Raw genomic sequence first — 18,274 nt, forward strand, 5'->3', positions numbered from 1 at the left:
GATCAAAATTGTTAACATCATTATTTTTATAATTCTGACTAAATCAGAAGCCAAATACAAGAAAGGCTGTCATGGTGTTTTGATCAGTACATCAAAAAATGACCCTGTGGTGCTTTTTCAAACTGAACGTCCACATATTAAATCTAAGATAATGACAGAGCATAAAAATTGGCATTACAAGGACAAAATAGACTTTTTATATCCAGCCAACATTGCTTATTTGAAAATGCTAATTGCTCTTCTGTGTTTATTTTTGTTATTGGGTCACTATATTTTAGCTGGTTTTAAAGGCTGGCATAAAAAGCTGTGGAAAGTTGGTCTATGAATCCAGGATGGTGACATTCTTTATGCTAGTGCTGAGTAGCTTATAGTGCTCCCATGGCTTAGCAGTTGATAAACAGTATCTGGGTGATAACTTTTTTTCCTCAAAATACCTCACTTCAAAAAAGCATTTTTAGGACAATCTAGGGAAATGCTGTAGTGTACAGTGTATTTGTGTGTGTGGTTCAGAGTGACAAAGAAAAGTTCATTCCCTGAGGGAGATCAGGGTACAGCCTGCACACCAGCTGGGCTGTACTAATTTACTGTCAGCTTCAAAATTGCCTTCAACTGTAATGCTGAGGCCCAATGCATGCAATAAGGAAAACTGGATTTTGACCTGTGTGTCTTGTGCTTGGGTTCCTTTGGAATGGTTTTTTAAGCTGCTCCCACTCATCTTAGCATTAAAAATGTGAGTGGTTTCAGTATGTTCTAACAAAACAAATATGCACCCAAGGTCATAAGGTGACATTATGCTGGGTTGGGGTTCTGAAATTCAACATCCTACATACTATTCTGTTTTGTCTGTAATCTTCTTGTCACCTCTTTCATATTTACCCACATCTATGGATTTGTTTGAGCTTATTTGGCCTTTTCAAAAGTGTTTGACATCTAGAGGTGACCTAAAGCAGCAGGTAACTGCAGGTACTTACTAGTTTGGAAAAAATTCAGGCTTCCCAAAGAGGTTTAAAAAATAATTATTCCCTTGCACTATTTTTTTGCAGCCCACTGAACATGCTTGGTTCAGTCCGACACTCCTCATCCTCTCTGTCGTCACACACCTCCAGTGAAACAGGAAACCTGGTTATCCTGACAGACAGCTCTGTGGGGGAGACTGCTGAGGATATGTACCACATGCAGGTATCCAGCACAGCCAGGAGCAATGGCTGGGAACAGCATAGAACACGTTCCTGAGGGTTTTGCTTAGGAGCAGTACACTTTACCTGTGCACGTGCTTGGATCTATTTTTTTTTCAAAGAACTGGATAGGGAGAATCTAAAATCGTTGAAGAAATATGACAGTAACTCACTAGATTAACTTCAGGAAGAAATCTCCTATGTTTGTACAGTGACTGCAGTCCAAGGTCACCCTGCTGCTTTCAGAAAGAGATTTTTGTCCCATTTTGTTTACCTGCCCTGTTGAACATGAGCAGTTAGTGCTGCTCTTGGTTTGGGGAGGTGGAACAAGTCCCATAGTCATGAGTGCAGGTTAGCAGTGGCCTGCACTGAAGCTGGGCAGAGGCTGCCCTGGCCCATCTGAGACAGGTAAATCCCTAAGGCACTGATGTGCTCAGGTCTCTCTTGATGGTTTCTCTGCCTCCTGCACTTGTTTATCCTAAGCCCAGGTACCAAGGCTCAGTCACCAATGTCTCTGTTTTATCCTCATCCCAGGCTAGTCCTTCCACCTCCAGCCTGAGCTCCACTCACTCGGCCCCATCGCAGATGATTAACTCTGCCCCTTCCAGTGCTCGAGGTAAGCATGGACAGGCCCTGCTGGGGGGCACCTGCAGCTGTTCCCTAAAGCTGGCAACCTTGCTCACTCACAGGTGAAACACCACCTACATTGACATGTAACACTGTTTCTCTTTTGGACACATAAATATCTCTTCAATACTTTTTCTTTACAAATGGTTTAATTCCCCATTTAAGCTTTTTTCATCCATATATCAAATGTATTTCTAATACAAGCTGGTTTCAGTCGGTTGAATTTCATAATGATTTCCATTGTTCCACCACAAAATTGTGGCAGGCAATCTGGAGGAAAACAAGAATAGTCCTCAGTATAGTACTTAAAAGAGAGATCATGAAGACAAAGGCAAAGAAATAATTTTACAAGCTTAAAGATATTATGACAAAAAAGGACTTGAGGCAATTTAGCAGAAACATGTGTATACTGAAGTTGATGTATAGGATGAATGTTGAAAGATAGGAATTTTAAATAATGGAGATAAAGAAGGGCTTCCCTGCTGGGAAATTCTTGAAGAAAGGAAAAATATAAAAGCAGACTCTGGGGGTACTCATATTGCCTTTGTGTTACAGTAGCTGGTCTTGATATTGCTAATTATTTTCCTCCCCAGCTGAAGCAAAACCACTCCGTGTGATCTCCTGACTTTCACAACTTCTCTTCAAGGTTTTTGGTTTTTTCCTCTCATTTTGGATTCTCAGTTGCAGGTTCTACACCTCTTTTCACAGGCATCTGAAGAAGGTGTCCAGGATATAGTCAGAGATAAAGGCTGATATTTAAATCTTACCCCTTTTCCCATACAGGGGAATTCTGTGTCTCCTAATGGAGAGGGAATATGGAGAAGAGCCCTTTCTCTCAAGCAGTCTTGGGGCTTTTTTGCTCCATCTGCCAGTAAAATCCTAAGTGACTGGCTGTTGTTATGACACAGATGCAGCAAGGTGACTTAATTGAGGGATCAGATCAGAGGGAGTAGAAAGGTGAGAAGTGAACATCTTGAAATAAAGGCAGATAGCTGCACTAATTACCAAGGGCTGGAAGGAAGATCATGACAAACAGTCACCTGGTGAAACTGGAATAACAGGAGAGGGAAGATGGAACTGAGGAGAGGGCTATCATGTCAGGAAGAGGTCCCTAAGTGGATGTGCCTCAGCTGGCATGTGAATCTTTGGGGGGATCTGAAGGCCTTGGTGCTGTACTGTTTCACGCTGTTTTCCACTTTGGAAGTCCAGTGACAGGCTCACAGTGACAGGCTGTGACAGTCTTCCTGAGCCTGATGACTGCAAAGCATCACCAGCTTCCCTCTTTACGGTATTATTCACTGTTGCTTAGAAACCAACGTGATGAATGCTCCAAAGGCTCTGGGCTGCTGGGTGAGCCAACAGCACCTCCCAGGGATGGGACCCAGACAGATTTCCAGTGGGAAACAGTAAGAGAAGTAATGAGTCTAGAAAGTATTTATATAGCCTGTGATACAATGTTTCTTCTCTGCTGTTCTGTTCACTTCTAAATCAGGTGAGCACAGCATTCAGACATTACCCACTCATGGGATTTCACTTCTAGTAAGGTTTCAGATGCAATCTGTGTTTCCCAGTGTGCCAGTCACTGTCCTGGTTATTACAACACTGCTGTTGGAAATGGAGCTCTTCCTAATGAGAAAAAGCCTTTACACTTAAATTCCACTATGGTAATGCAGCTGTGTTCTTCTCCTTGGTGATTCTTCCTTTTGTTTTGTTTTTTAACTGGGTGAATTTGATGGTTGTGAAAATGAGACCAGTATTACTGGCTGGAGCAAGGTACTTCACAGACATGACATGCAGCTCTGCCAATGCACCTCTATCCTTTTTTTTTTTCCTTTTTTTTGGTATTTATTTATATTCTTTTTAATTTAGCGCTGGTGAAAGGTGCTGGATTGACACCCCTGGAGGCTGAAGCCCTCTATTTCCCCACAGAGCAGATACAGCATGGGCGGCAGCTGTGCAAGTTCCCCCACGCTGCCCCCCCCCATGTGCCTCATCTCTGTCCTGGAGGGACCACCTCTAGAGGTGAGAGGATAGCTCAGTCTCCATGACCCATCCAACCCCTGGCCTTTCTGCTGAGACTGCCACCAAAGCTACGAGAGTCACAATGCTGCAGCTGAACACTGCTCAGATGGGAAGTGGACAAAGGCCAACAATTCATCATAATGGCCACCTAAATTTATCAGCTTAACATCTTTGCCACCTGTGGCTTTAACCTGAGCATGGTTGGGTAGGATTTATAGGGTTTAGCCTGATTTTTAAATGCTTCTCTCATTTATTCAAATGATAATGCAGGTACTTAGACCACCTTCTCTGTTTTACTGCAGAGTCCTTTCCTGAGGAGATGGGTATCTTTAAAACAAATTAGTTCCATCAGTGACCAAAGGAAGCCATGATCTTTTGTATTAAGAATCCAGGAATTCAAATTATTCTCCACTTCCAAAAAATTACCCTTTTAAGGATTTTTAAAATAGCAACACAGGTGATTCTTTGGCTTGTCCAAAGAAAGTAACTAAGCTATTAATCTATAAAGAATTTTTAAAGGATAATCATCAGGAAAGTTGATCAATTATTTGATTTTATCACAGTTACAGAAGTCTTAGAACTGAACTCAGAATACTGCAAGAATTTTCTAATTCTGTGCTAATAACAGACAGTAGTAGTTACTCATTATTACCAGTATGTATCTCTCAGTTTTCACCTGGCTTGACCCTTGAGTAGTTTCTTCCCTGTCAGGGGCCCTGTCAGGGAAGCACCACTGTTGTTGTGTAAAAGGTCAATCAGAAATTCACTTTGGTTTGACTTCATTTGAGGGGGCTCATGAGGCGCTGCTGAACTTTACTGCAGTTAAAAGATTACACAAGCCAGGGATCAGAAAGCAAGAAACTACCTCAAAAAGGCCTGGAAAGAGCTAGGAGTGAGTTAGGGTTTATCAGTAATTTAATTTAAAATATAATTAGTCCTCCTCCAATGCACTCCAAAGGCAATTCCCACATGACACTTGACTGGCCTCTAAAGGCATCCTTACTGCTTCCTCAACAATGTCCCTTGTTAACATGTAGAAATTGAGTCCTGCTGTCTTACTCAGCACTTTGCTAGAATATATGTACTTATATAAAACTTCCTTTTTAAATCAAAAAAATTAGGATTTGGTGCAGGAGCAAACTTTTTATAACTATAATAAAAACGATGAATCAGAAGAGATTCAATGACTTTGGAGTTTACATTAATGTTCAGTTTATTCCTTAAAATTACTACTTGTCACAAGTGGATTAATATAATTTCAAAAGCAAAACTATCTCTGGCTTTAGCACAGGTTTTCCTTTCTCATTAGAAAGTACCTACAGTGCTGCACACATCAAGTGCACCAAGCTACATGCTGAAAGGACTAATCCCTGGCACATGCTGCAGCATTTTATTATGGCCACTGTCTGCTCTGGAAGCTTTAGAAGCTTTTTTGACTTTGCTGTTTAAGTTTTGCCAGCCAGAAGCTGCGGTTATCGTGCTATCTGTCCAAAGCAGCAATACTTAAATTTTGTTTGCAGACTGGACACTTGGCATAATCTGTTACCATTTTTATAGCTATAGTTAATGACAAATGTGGGGTACCAGTTTTGTAAACTACACTCTGCCAGCACATGTGGGATTTTTTAGGTCCTGCAGTTCAGTGTCTTTTGACACTGTAATCCCATATAAACTGAGAGCAGGTAGAGGTGGTTTGGTCTTTGATATAAAAGAGCAAGGATGACAAGATAAATAAAAAGGAGAAAGTCTGCAGTGTAGGTTGTGCTGTGCTGTAGTTCTGGGCACACCTAAAAGTTCAGCATCTTAACATTTGTCCTGCAGAACAGGACTATCTGTGACCTGTGAGGAAAAGACTCAGCACAAAGCGTTAACACTGTGTTCTCCAAGCTAATGTTGTACATAAAGCAAAGAATGTTGTCTAATTATGTTTCTGTTCTATGTCTGGGGAGAAAATGAGTTCGGGACTAGAATGCAGATACTCTGCTACTGTTCATGTCAGAGTGGGGGTGTAGATTAATCTGGCATCTGCCCCCCCCATGGAAATCTTGCAATTGTAGGACTTTATCCTGCATTCTGCTGGACACATTGTTCCTTCCACTGTGTGCTGAATATTAGTCCCCAAAACTGCATGTTTGCTTTTGCTGGGGTAAAAGCTGCATCAGCCAGCACCAATGCCTTTGCTCATATGTTGGAGTGCTGTCCAGGTAATGTGTGTGGTTGTGGAAGTTTGCCAGCGGGGGCATGTATTCCCCAAAAGCCAGCATGGCTCTGTAATGCGCTGTGTGCTGCCATCTGTTCAGTGCGTGTTTGTGACGCAATCAAACAATCAGTGCAAATTACAGCTCACTTCAGCAGCTTCACAACATCAATCCTGCCTAACACTGTGCATCCCAAGGGTGGCGTGTATCAGTAGTGTCAGACTTTAGCAAGTCACTAATGAGAATCATTCTTCTGGCAAACCCACTGTCAGCTGTTGCACATCAGAAGGTGTATTGTTATGTGGCACTCATCTTGAAGGACATGAGTCCCAAGTAATTCCACCTGCCAGGAGGCTGTTACATTAAATACCCCACTATCTTAAATGACAACTATACAGATAACTAATAGACAAATCAAACTTATTATTCCTACTACCAAACTCTAAGCATTGGTAAATGTCTGGTGTCACCAAAGGGCTCACTACAGCAACACAGTAGTAATCAGCATTACAGCAGCATTGTAAGCAAAGTGCCTCTTGCATTTATAGCATATGCTGTTTATTATTGGGGTTGGTTTGCTTTAACAAGAGGAAGCTGACCAAGATAACACACGTAAAATGGCAACACTTACCTCTATCCAGAACCAAGGAATAAAGTATTTTCCCACAGATTTATGCTTTAACTGAATGATGTATCTCAAGCTTTTATCCCTTTCTCCCACATTCAGTCTTGAACAATTTTATGGCATTTCTGTAACTCTACAATACTTTATGGGGCAAAGGAGCATTAGGCCCAGCTGATTCCACACAGATGCCCACTTTTTTTTAAGTTTGAAAGGAAGCACTTTGCAACAAACAACTAGGCACACACACACCTTACACACCCTACGTGGTATGTCCTTAATTGTATATAAGAAGTCAGTTCTTACTCCATCCTCGTGCTATGCCACCAACAGCCAGCTGCTTAGTGGGCTGGGCACCGTGTTTCCTTGAGTCCTGTGAGCTCGTGTGTCCGAGCCAAGTGCACAGGAGGACTGAGATCCCTGGGCATGCAGAGACATGGCTGTTGTTTGTCCTGTGTACGTGATTTTTCTCACTTGTTTACAGGCTCTCCCTCTCTACCAGATAAGTACCGCCACTCCCGGGAGATGATGATGTTGCTGCCAGCGCACCGGGACCGACCGAGCAGCGCCATGTATCCCGCAGCCATCATGGAAAACGGACAGGTAGCAGCTCTCATTTCTGTTTGTCACTTCAACCACTTCAAACTGTGGCTGTAGTTTTGCTGGCTTTGACCACCTTAAAGCTTTCTTTTTTATTTTTGGGAAGCACAGCAATTTAGGATCATTCTCAGAGGTGAAGCAGAACTTTCCCTATTAGTCCACCCCTGGAGGCACTCACTGTGGCAGCTGAGTGATACAAACTGTAGTGACTACTAAAGGGCAGACGCATCCTGTGAAAATGGACTCATTTCCCAACTTTATCCTGTGAGCCCAAGTTGTCACACCATTTTCTTTATTTGTTCAGAACCATCGCCATCCATCCTACAGTCCAGCCTCCAAGTTTATTCTAAATAACTTTATGATTTCAAGAGGTATCAGAAACCACAAGAGGTTGAAATAATATTCTGATACATGGGTTTAAAAAAATCTGTGCCCTAATTTCCCTGGACAAAATGAAAAGTGTGCCTACATGTAAGCATTTAAATCTCACCCTGGCCTGCACTTTTGAAAGGCATCTCCCCATCCTGCCCGCTTATCACATTTGTACTGGAGAGCTGTCTCAAAGCATGCAAAGTCAATGATCAAACAAAGCCAAAGATAAGCTTCAGAGGGAAAACAATGTATTCTAGCTGCTAAATGGGCACAAGGCCAGGCTAGAGCTAGTCTGAAATAACTCCTCCTGAGAGCAGGAATTGTGGGCCCTCAGCACTGTTACACCCTGGAGATCCACTCACCCTGCACTGCAGTACCTGCCAATGTAGGCACACCTTAAGGTTCCTAGGGAATCTTTAGTTCAAGAACTTCTTTGCTTAAAAAAAAGGAACAGAAAGTCCCTATGTTGCCCCAGCTGGTCTGTAACTTTTTTAACTCTTCTTTGCTAAATTTCTTCTCTCTTAGCCTCCAAACTTCCAGCGCGCCTTGATCCAGCAGATGATTGGACCGTGCAAACCTTGCAGTGACCCCAACCTGTCTGTGGCTGAGAAAGGTACTCCTCCTTTCCTCTGCAGCACGCATGCTTGCTAGCTAACAATTATTCCTCTGCTCATGCTACAGCAAGTAACAAACGGGCTTCTACATTTCCTGGCGGAGTGCATTTCTCTCACACTTTTCTAATTAACAGTTTAATTAACTGGGCCTTCTGCCAACCTACCATCATTTCAGAGCCTTCTCAGTAGGGTGGGGTGGCACAGACCTCCTTATTTCAGAAAGCTTTCTGAGTTTAGCATTTTGTTATTGAAACAATCCCTGCAGCCTTTGTCAAGCAAACTTGCAAAGCAGCAAATGAGAAGTTATCTAAGAACAGCCCAAGATTGGGACTGTATTTTTGACTTATGAGTTATACTGGTTTTTAATACAAAAGTATTGCTCAAAATACAAACATTCCTTGTAATCTCTCTTTGAGGTAGTTTTATATTTATTTATTGTTAGCAATATGTGCTTTTTAACTTATTCTTTTGAATAAAAACAGGCAGAGTCCTTGCAGGGGGGAAAAAACTAAAAGAGGAGAATGAATTTGTGTAGTGTGAGAGAAAAGAAGCAGCTTGTGAAGGAGGTGCCATGAACAAAATAATGGGGTCAAAAATTATCTGAAAGGCAGAATTCTGAAAAAGCAGAAGAGGGCAAAATTCCTGAATCAGAATCTGGGACAAGAAGGCTGTCTAAGCAAGCAGCAGTCATGTATAGCTGGGGAAAATGGTATCCTAAAAGATTTTTAAGGCCAGGAAAGACCACTGCAACTATCTAGTCTGATCTACATTGCACACTCAGATTTTTATCTGTCTTTTTGTTTCAGTAACTGTGCCAGAACTAAACTGTACCTTAAAAAAAAAAAAAATAATTTTATTTTAGAATTTCTAATAAGTCAGAATCCCCTACTTCAACATGAGCGGTCCAGATTGAAACCAAAACCAGTTCTGAATAAATGGCAGAATTATGACTTGATGACAATAATGAGTGATGACAAAAGAGTTCAGATGGGAGTGAGGGATTAAGAGCTCCATCTTAGCCATGTAAGTTTGAACCAAATAGCTGACCGAGATGGTGAGATCTTTGTACTGGACAGGAGAAAGATCTGAAAAAGGAAAGTAGATAAATATTTATTGTCTGTCTAGGAAAAAATACTTGAATTTGTATCTGTGGGTGATATTATGCAGGAGTGTGGTATTCAGTGCCAGGAGATCAAAGACAGAATCCCCAAGAAGCCACAAAAGACACAGGTGATGTTCAGTGGGGATGGTGAGGCAGGAATCCCAGCTCTTGTGCCTGGCTGGTGGCACAATGCAGTTGCAGGTGCTGCTGGCAGGCCTGAGCCCTCAGCATTCCGTGTAGTTGGGCTGCCATCTGCCCTGGATTTTGTCAGGGCACCCCCTGCTGGCCGTGTCACAAGTTCTGGTTGTAATTCCCAGTGACAGTGGTGACATCAGTCACCCAGAGCAGAATGGTTCAGATGCAGCCTCCCCACTAATGAAACTTGGCCACTGAACAGTCACAGAGAGAGACCTGGGCTGTCACAGCACTGGGAGCTCCCTGCTTGGGTTCTTCCCTGAAGCAGTTGGGCTAAAACGCTGGTTTTACTGGGCAGCAGCCACTCATCATCTCACCTTCTTCCTGCACTCCTCAATACTCAAAAGGCTGTGAATGAGGGAACACTGAGAAAGCATAAATGGATTTTTCACTGGGGTACCATGTGTTCTTCTTCACATTCTCGTTCTGCATCTCAGTGTTTAAAAAAGCTCCAAAACAACAAGCACAGCAATAGTTTTACAGGCCAAGGAAATCAGGTTTTCTCTCCTTTTCATTTGATGATGGGATATGGCAGGAGAGATGAGCAAGGCTGGCACTGCTGTTGCATCTTGTCCCTCTGTTTTAGCTCATTGACACCGATTGCAGCAGTGCAAATTAGAGCACTCTGGCATGTGTACAGGGAAAATCCATCTGGAGCCACATCACTTATATAGAGAGGCAGGCCCTGGTTTGAACCTGCTACCTGCTCTCTGTCAGACTCTTCTTCATAAGCCTTTCTCAGGTTCTCAGGCTGAGAGTCTCTCTTTAAAAAAAAAAAAAAAAATCACGTACTTTTATATTTTTATGGGGTTTGTTCTGTCTTATGAAGCTGTCACTTTGTGATCTTTTTTACTTTAGGGAATTTTAGGCCTTGGGGAACCCCTGCTCATGCTAACTCATGAACTATGGAGGAAAAAAAAAAAAAAAAGAAACCTTTCAAAGTCATTTTAGAAAGAAATGCACCAAGAATGGCTGCAGGCATTTTAATTAAGGAGAAATCCTCTTCAGATGTCAAACTCCATGTTTATTTCTCCAGGCTTCCATTTTGCAAACTGAAGATGGAAAAAGCTATTTTTAGCTCAATTTTTTTTGACAGGCTCAATTAATTTTTTCTTTCTTTGCTAATCTGAAGAAATTGCAGTTGCTTATTTCTTTTCAAACAAACATACAACTGTTGTATGTCTCAGAATAAATCAAGTCATGTTTGGAAGGAAGGTGCATTTTAATAATGTTCAAGGTTGACAGAATTCTCAAGATCTTGAAAAAGGTTCATGTTCATGTCAAGAAGCAGCTTTTATTTCTATGACAAACCAAGTCCATGAAGTTCATATTCACTCTCTGTTAAATGCAGCAAGCATTGCTCTCTCTCTATACTTCCTGATTCAGAGATTTGATCTCTTCAAGAGACTTTATAATACAAGGAGGCCAAACTGTTGTCTTTAAATATTTTGTCATCAAAGCTCTTGATCAACTCTGTAGCTTAATAAATTGAAGCTTTGAAGTAATTTATTTTGAAACAGATTGAAACAGATTGAGGTATAATTTCGTTCATGTCCTTTATTCAGTCTTCACTGAGCCTGCAGTGCAGCCACAGGCCATCCTGTGTTTCCAGAGGGTTTTGCCATGTTCCCTTGTCACCACTCCCCACAAACCAGGACAGGTCACACCTGAGATCCAGGTGGGATTCCTTTGGTGAGATTTCATTTTTACCTCCACACTGATTGGCGAAAATCCTCCCAGAGTCCTACTGCTCTTCAGATTTGTTAGAAATGAGCCCAGGGATGGAGGGGAGCTGGGCAGACTAACCCTGCAATCACCTAATTCTCACTTCCTTAAAAAGCATCTCTAAACTTAACACTCTGTAGCCTATCTGTGCTTACAATCCTGCCATTCACTGAGTCCCTGGACTCTGTCTCTCTGCTACTGAAGAGCACACTGGAAAGCCAGTGCTAGCCCCCCAAACTCCCTGTCCTGTTACCCAAGTTCCATCTGTTTCAATCCTTCAGCTGTGCCAGCAGCACCCAGTAGCTGGAGCCTGGACAGCGGAAGCCGGGAGGCGCTGCCATTCCTGTCTGCCCACGCTGGGAGTGTCCTGGCCCCACCAGTGCCTCCCCGAAGCCTGCCCCATGGTAAGGACGTGCCCATGGCCTGCTGCAAGTGCCTGCAGCTCACACACACACAAAGCCAGACCACCTAAAAGCTGACTGTAGCCTTTTCCCTCCACCCCTGTAGAAACAAAAACTCCATAGTCTTTACTGGTCTGCTAGGTTTTCAGGTTTGCTTTTTTTCCAAATCTTCAAGTTCTTGCAGTCCTTAAGCAATGTGGACTTGGGTGTACTGTGGGACTAGAATTAAGTGTGAGAGTGCCAAAGCTTGGTGTGGCTTCTTACCAATGACCAACTTTAGCAATAATTTAGGCTTACAGAATAAAACTTAAAAGGTTCATTGTTTAACAGCCTGTTGCCTTGCCATGAGATTCTCAATAATGGAGCAGTGAAACATCTCTCTCTGCACTGAATTTCTCCTTAGCAGCCTGTGTGTGACAGATGCACTCCGCAGTATCCATCAGACAGGCAGCCCTAGGCTGGCCTTAGCAGCATTTGGAGCTGTTACCTGGCATTACAGAGCTAAACCCAGTTCTGTGGCTGCAATGAAACAGCACCAGTCTGCATTTCTGACCCTTGTCTCGTTCCAGGCCACTACTCACTGCACTTTGATGCCTTCCACCATCAGCTCAGTGATGCTCCTCCGGCACTGCCTGCACGAACATTGCGCAAGGTAATGGCAGGAGAGCAGAGGGATGCAGGAGCACAGTGGGCTTCTGAAAAAGGGATCCCCCCCTTCTCTGCTCCCACCAAACAGCTTAAGAATGCAGAAACACTATTTATAACATGCTAGTAACTTGCACATGAGAAAACCCACTGAAAGTTCTTAACCTATTCCACAGTTGAATGCTACAGAAATAACTCACGGGTTGTAGGTCCTTCCCTTTTCCTTTTTTGCACCATATGCTGTGATTTCAGCACCCTGATCATCACCTCAGCTGCTGTTTCTCTAACAGCTCTGGTGTTGTTGAGTGCACTTGTCTGCCCACAAGTGGTACTTCCATGCATGTAAACCAATAATCCTTGACATTCTGAACATAAATGGAACTGCACCGTTGTTAACAACGCTGTCAAAAGCTGAAATGGGGATCAACACACAAGATGCAGCATTGCCTCCTTTGTCAATTTTAACCTGCTTTTGTTTCTCTCCAAACAGTCTCCTCTTCATCCTATCCCTGCATCGCCCACCAGTCCGCAGTCTGGGCTAGATGGCAGTAACTCCACTTTATCGGGCAGTGCCAGCAGTGGTGTCTCTTCCTTGAGCGAGAGCAATTTTGGACATTCTTCTGAACCACCTCCTCGCACAGACACCATGGATTCCGTGCCCAGCCAGGCCTGGAACACTGACGAAGATCTAGAGACACCCTACCTCCCTGTCAGGTACAGTCTCTCTGAGCCTGATGTCCTGGAGTCGCTCAAATCCCAGCCATGCCGAAGCCACTCTGCTCCAACTGGAGTCATTCCTCAGGACACCATGGACCCTCCTGCTTTACCCCCCAAACCTTACCACTCCCGGCTGCCAAACATGGAGAACGAGGAGGGGATGATGATTGAAGATGATGACAAACACCGCCCGTTGCATCGTAAGGTGTCCCAACCGGTGAGTGCTGGAAAGGAAGAGCAGGCCAGGGTGGCGTGGGAGCATGGCATCAGCGAGCAGTAAGGACAGCTCCTGGCACACAGCTGGCATTGGCATTCCAGGTCTGGCTACGACAGAGAGAGAGCGGGACTCGGAGAACAGCAAACCGATTTTCTACTGCCGCAAGGTTGTGTCTGAAGCCCACAAAAGCGATTGGGCCAGCATGGCAGGTTGCTGCTTTCCTTTTTAATTTCTTTTTACGCCTTTCCGTTATGTTTTTTAACTTTCTGTGCAGTGGACAGTTTATTCCTTCTGCAGTTTCTTAACCACATCACACGGCATATGAGCCATAGAGACTTGCAGAAGCTGAAAAATACAATTTTAAGTGGAGGGGAAAACGGGGGGAATGTGACAAGTTGATTTTGAACCTGCTTTCCTCCCAGTTCTGAGACGCACATGAGTAGAAGCAGTTGCACTAGGGACACATTTCTTTGCTGTACAGAATTGAAAGCTCATTGCTGAAATCAGGGATTCTATGAACTGTCAGGCTGGAAGGTGCATGAGCTGCAGGCAGTGGAAAGATGGCAATTCTAAGAAGAAATTGGCTCTTTTGAGAGCAGGATTGTACATATCTGTGCAGTGATCTCCCTGCATTCGTTCATAGGTGCTGAGGCAATCTAAAGCAGTGCTGATGCACTGATCTCCAAGATATCATTTCCAACAAACTCTGCCTCCTTTGTTTTTTATGTACTGTTTCATTTCTTAAATTTTGCTTTCACTGGCTAAGCCAACCTGCTTTCTCATGGGAATCGTGTTATTCATCTGTGCTACAGAATGAGAGGAGGTTGGTGGCTACTGGAGCTACAACCTCATTGTAGGCCTTTCCCATGCCCAGCTTTGGGCAGGCTGTTGACACCAGCATTTCTATTCCAGATTAAAACAAAACCAACCAAATTGAGTTTCTCATGCCACAAGCTGGTTGCTGACCCAGCCAGTAAAGAAAAGGTGGCTTAAATGCATCATATCCAACAATCCTTGCCTCAGGGCTGAACATCATAATTCTCACCAACTTCCATCACCCAGGAGCTGAGATTCATTCCTGTTAACTCAATATCCTCAGTCCCTCCCAACAACTCACTGCAGCTGGTGTGCAGAAAGAATCTCCCGTCTCTCAGAGCAGACAGAAAACAAAAAGACTTGAGCAATGCCTGGTATCAAGTGTACACCCCAGAGTCAGGGACCTTAAAGGCAACCTGTAAAGAACAAGTGTTTGTTTCCTCTTTTGCTTCTTTAGAATGTGTAGTAAGAGCTGCTGCTCCTCTCTTCTGGAAGGTTGATTTCTTTTTCCTTTTCTCCTCAGGCAGCAATACACTCTTTCCCCATCCCATATTTTTTATTAAAAAGCTCTAGAAAGGACTGAAGAACATTGTGGGGGAACCAAGCCACACCACACAAACCAGAACTGTGCAGAGCTGAAGACAGTTCAGATCTATGAACCCAAAACATGCCTTTTAATCAGTACTTGCACAGTTCAGGAAAAAAATATCAGTGGGTAAAATGGTTCTCTACAAAGAAAAGATCATGGTTCTAAGAAACCTTTTATTCCTGTTTTCATACTTATCAAGAATTTTTCAGTCAAAATAGTATCAAATATTTAATGTTTTTAGACAAACAAGCCACCTTCCTTTCCCTTGCCATACCCACACACATTTTAGCCTGCCTTATAACCCTTTCAGCTGCAGACTGCAAAGCACACTCCGTAGGATGGAAACAGCCCTCCCTCTTTCCTACCACTGAAAAATCTGAAGCACATTCAAGTAAGACCTCCACCATATAAATTAGTGCCAGAAACAGGAACAGCACCCAACTTACATCTTGAATTCTTGCCTAATGACTCGGTTTCTCCTGCTAAAAACAGCATAAAGAAGCAAAAAAGGATTATTATAAATCTTTTACAGGTCACCTTTAGCACTACCTCTAAATACAGTGACTGGGCAGAGTACGTGGTTTCTGAACTGGCTAAAGATGGTCTGGCTGTATAAAGTCTGGACTCAGCAGTTGTATGAAGGGGACTTTAAGAGGATTTGTTCGTTTTCTTTCTCAAGCTCTAACCCATGCAAAACTACTAAGTTATAGATTTGTTTCTTAAATGGCCTATTTGGCTGGAACAAAATCTCTCTTGCTTCCTCTATTTTGTTATTAACACAGGCTGCTTGTAATCATTATATCCTTCACAATTTAAACAATGATAATAAAATCTGGCCTATAGTGGATGTTTCATCTTTAGCAGGAAGGAGAGTTTTCCAATGCTAGGACAGTCCTCAATGTTAACAAACCAAGCTGATCTCTGGTATAGAACAAATGCAGGAAAACAACTGATGTTTTCAGTAAAGGTAAGTCAAGGTAATTCCTTAGAAAAGGGTGAAATGTTTTCATATATGCTATACTCCAATCCCACTGAGACTCTTCCAGTGAATTTCTTCAAAGAACTAAGTTTTACTTCCATCTCCCTTGCCCCAGTTTCTTTTTTTTTCCTGGCAGCAAGACTAAAAGTAGTAAATGTAGTGACTTACCGAGCTTCCTTAATGTGAAAAACCAGCAGGTCTTGCAAATAAAACTTTGCAGAACCAAGAATGCAATTACCATGGGACTGAGTCCCAGGCAGCTGGAAAACCTGCCCACCAGATCTCTAATCAGTCTCTGAAAATGCATCATCCTGCTCTGATTAGAGACCTGGTACAACAGCAGTGAGTCCAGTTGGGGAGTCTGGCTTCCCTATATATTTGCAAGAGTTGGAAGATCAATCAGGTGATGTGTACAAATACCTAATTTATGGCAGGTCCACATAAAGAATGGTGGAATAAATTGCTGAATTTACCAAATTTAAGCCTCTTTGGAGTTAAATTTCTGTTATTGTTCTGATATCTACCAAGTATTCTGTCTCCCTTTTCAGTGTTTGCCTTAAAGGGAGCAGAAGATAGAAAGACTATTAATTGAGATTTTGTGAATCTTGGAACTAACATTGCCTGGAACTACTATTTCTCTGTAGGATGAGGTGTCTTTTAGCATAGTACAACTCCAACATCAAGCTCAGTCCTGGAGTAGGTGGAAGCAACAGCAGTTGTTGCACTTGCCCAACAGGATTTGAAGATTCCTTGTATAAAACACAGCAAGAGGATGTTTTGAACAGGACCTTGACTTTCTATACCTAACTCTAATTCAACCTCAGTGTACTTGCCTTCATTGGGTTTTCTTTGCATAAGAAAATAGCATGTGCATTCCTGAGAAAATTGGTGGAATTCTGCTATAAATCTCTCCATCATCAGTGTACCTGCTGGCCCCATTTGAAACAAAATTGAGACGGAGCTACAGTGGTAGAAGAAAAGCAATTCAAACAATTTCTCTGAATCCTACTTTTTTTTCCAATAGTTGGATTGGTTTTATTGCTGTATGCAAGACTCAGATCCTTTTTCGTATTTTCCTCTGTTTGGTTTTTAGCTTATTTACCCTTTTTTAGGTAAGGGATATTGCATATCCCTTCTGTGGAGTATCAGCCAAAACTGGGGAGGCTGGAGAGAGCAAGAGCCTTTGGGAAACAAATTATGTGATATTTAAAATTTCCTCTGGTCATGCTTCTTTGTAAATACCCCCATTTGAATGCTGTGTATTTGTACAGGAAATTGAGCAAAAAATGTATAGATTGTGATGTCTGACTGGTATTCTGCCCTGTAAATGTGTTTTTAACCTCTGGCATTCTGTGCTTATTTAAAAAAAAAAAAAAAGGCAAAAACCTCTAACCACTTCTCTTTTGTGTATTCATGTTTAAAATAAAATGAAAACAGCTATCTTATCTATAATGGAAATCAAATTCAAAAGGAAAAAATTAATTTGTACAAGTGTCCTAAAGGTACTTCATTGTATATATTGTGATAGCATGTTTCCAGAACCAACAAATAAGTGGTGTGAATTTTAGATGTAAATATCTGCCGTTTGTTTTGGGTTCCTTTCCCTTACCCATTCACTCGACTGCTGTGATGTGGAATTAAAGATTAATACCTGATATTAAAACAGTACAGCTGTATGGTTGTTGTCATCTTATTGCAAAAGTTCCACACCTTCTCAGTGATTTCTCATGGGCAGCTCCTTGCAGCACTGACTCCTTCACAGTACAGCCAACAAACTCCATCTTCCTTCTCAGCACAACCAACAAACTCCAACTCTCTCCTCACCCAGCTAAGCCACTCTTTTGTAGCACTCCTCTTCTTATTGGACACAGCTGTGGCCTGTTGCTAATCTTTGGCGATTAGTGCAGCTGCAACTCCTCAGGTGTGACATTACCTTCTGCACCAGCTTTATTTTCTTACATTCTATCCCCCCACATGTGGTCATTGCTGTCCTCAGGCTGCTCCAAACCTTCACAAGAGACAAGAGCCCTCACGTCCCACCTTTGTGTGAATGGGCAAAATGGGGGCCAACCCAAAGGACTTTGTGTGTAGTGAGGGAACAGTTTCCATGTTTAAGTGTTATTGAATATCAACCCCTTGAAGCAGCAGCAGGTACAGCCCCCTCCTGGTGTGGTCAGGTAGATGGACATGGAACTTGCAGCAGCCCCAGGTACAGTTTTGGGACAATATTTCAGAGACAAAGCTGTCCCCTAGGACAGCTGTGGAGTGGCTGGGTGTCACTTCCTTATCAGCTGGGGTGAAACCACCACTGTCCCACTGCCCAAAAGATGGCTAGTCTTTTATTGCAATAGTATTTAAATACTGATCATTTTAACAGACTAGATGTGAAAGAATAGTAGTTAAGACATGTATGAACACAGGATTTGGGAATTGAGGCTCCTAAGCTCTAATTTTCTTCCATTACCACTAATAAGCCAGGTCATTGTACAGGAGGCAAAATAACTCATTAAATGTCTCGACAAACCAACAAAAAAACTTCTGAAACCTGTCTCAAAAGACATTTAGCAGCAAGTCTGACTCTTCAGGTGGCCCCAGGATGTACATGGACTGCCAAGGCACCCTTTGCACACACCACATACAAATACTGAGAAGAGAAAC

The 18,274-nt window shown here is 42.6% G+C and overlaps 1 protein-coding gene across 3 annotated transcripts in view; it reads left to right on the top strand.

Annotated features, from left to right (window-relative positions):
• The window catches only part of DOCK3 (dedicator of cytokinesis 3), a 185,547-nt gene extending 168,263 nt beyond the window's left edge, over window positions 1-17,284 (top strand). For 2 of the 3 annotated variants that reach the window (XM_059479976.1, XM_059479977.1), the window contains 7 exons: window positions 1,044-1,179; window positions 1,710-1,791; window positions 3,672-3,824; window positions 7,129-7,247; window positions 8,142-8,229; window positions 12,223-12,305; window positions 12,789-17,284. In XM_059479976.1, the coding sequence (XP_059335959.1) occupies window positions 1,044-1,179; window positions 1,710-1,791; window positions 3,672-3,824; window positions 7,129-7,247; window positions 8,142-8,229; window positions 12,223-12,305; window positions 12,789-13,295 (1,168 nt within the window). In that variant the 3' untranslated portion in view covers window positions 13,296-17,284. The remainder of the gene's footprint in view (window positions 1-1,043; window positions 1,180-1,709; window positions 1,792-3,671; window positions 3,825-7,128; window positions 7,248-8,141; window positions 8,230-12,222; window positions 12,306-12,788) is intronic. The other variant, XM_059479978.1, reaches the window with a different exon arrangement.
• Window positions 17,285-18,274: the final 990 nt, after the last annotated feature.

Source organism: Ammospiza nelsoni, chromosome 11, assembly GCF_027579445.1.
Source record: "Ammospiza nelsoni isolate bAmmNel1 chromosome 11, bAmmNel1.pri, whole genome shotgun sequence".
NCBI lineage: Eukaryota > Metazoa > Chordata > Aves > Passeriformes > Passerellidae > Ammospiza > Ammospiza nelsoni.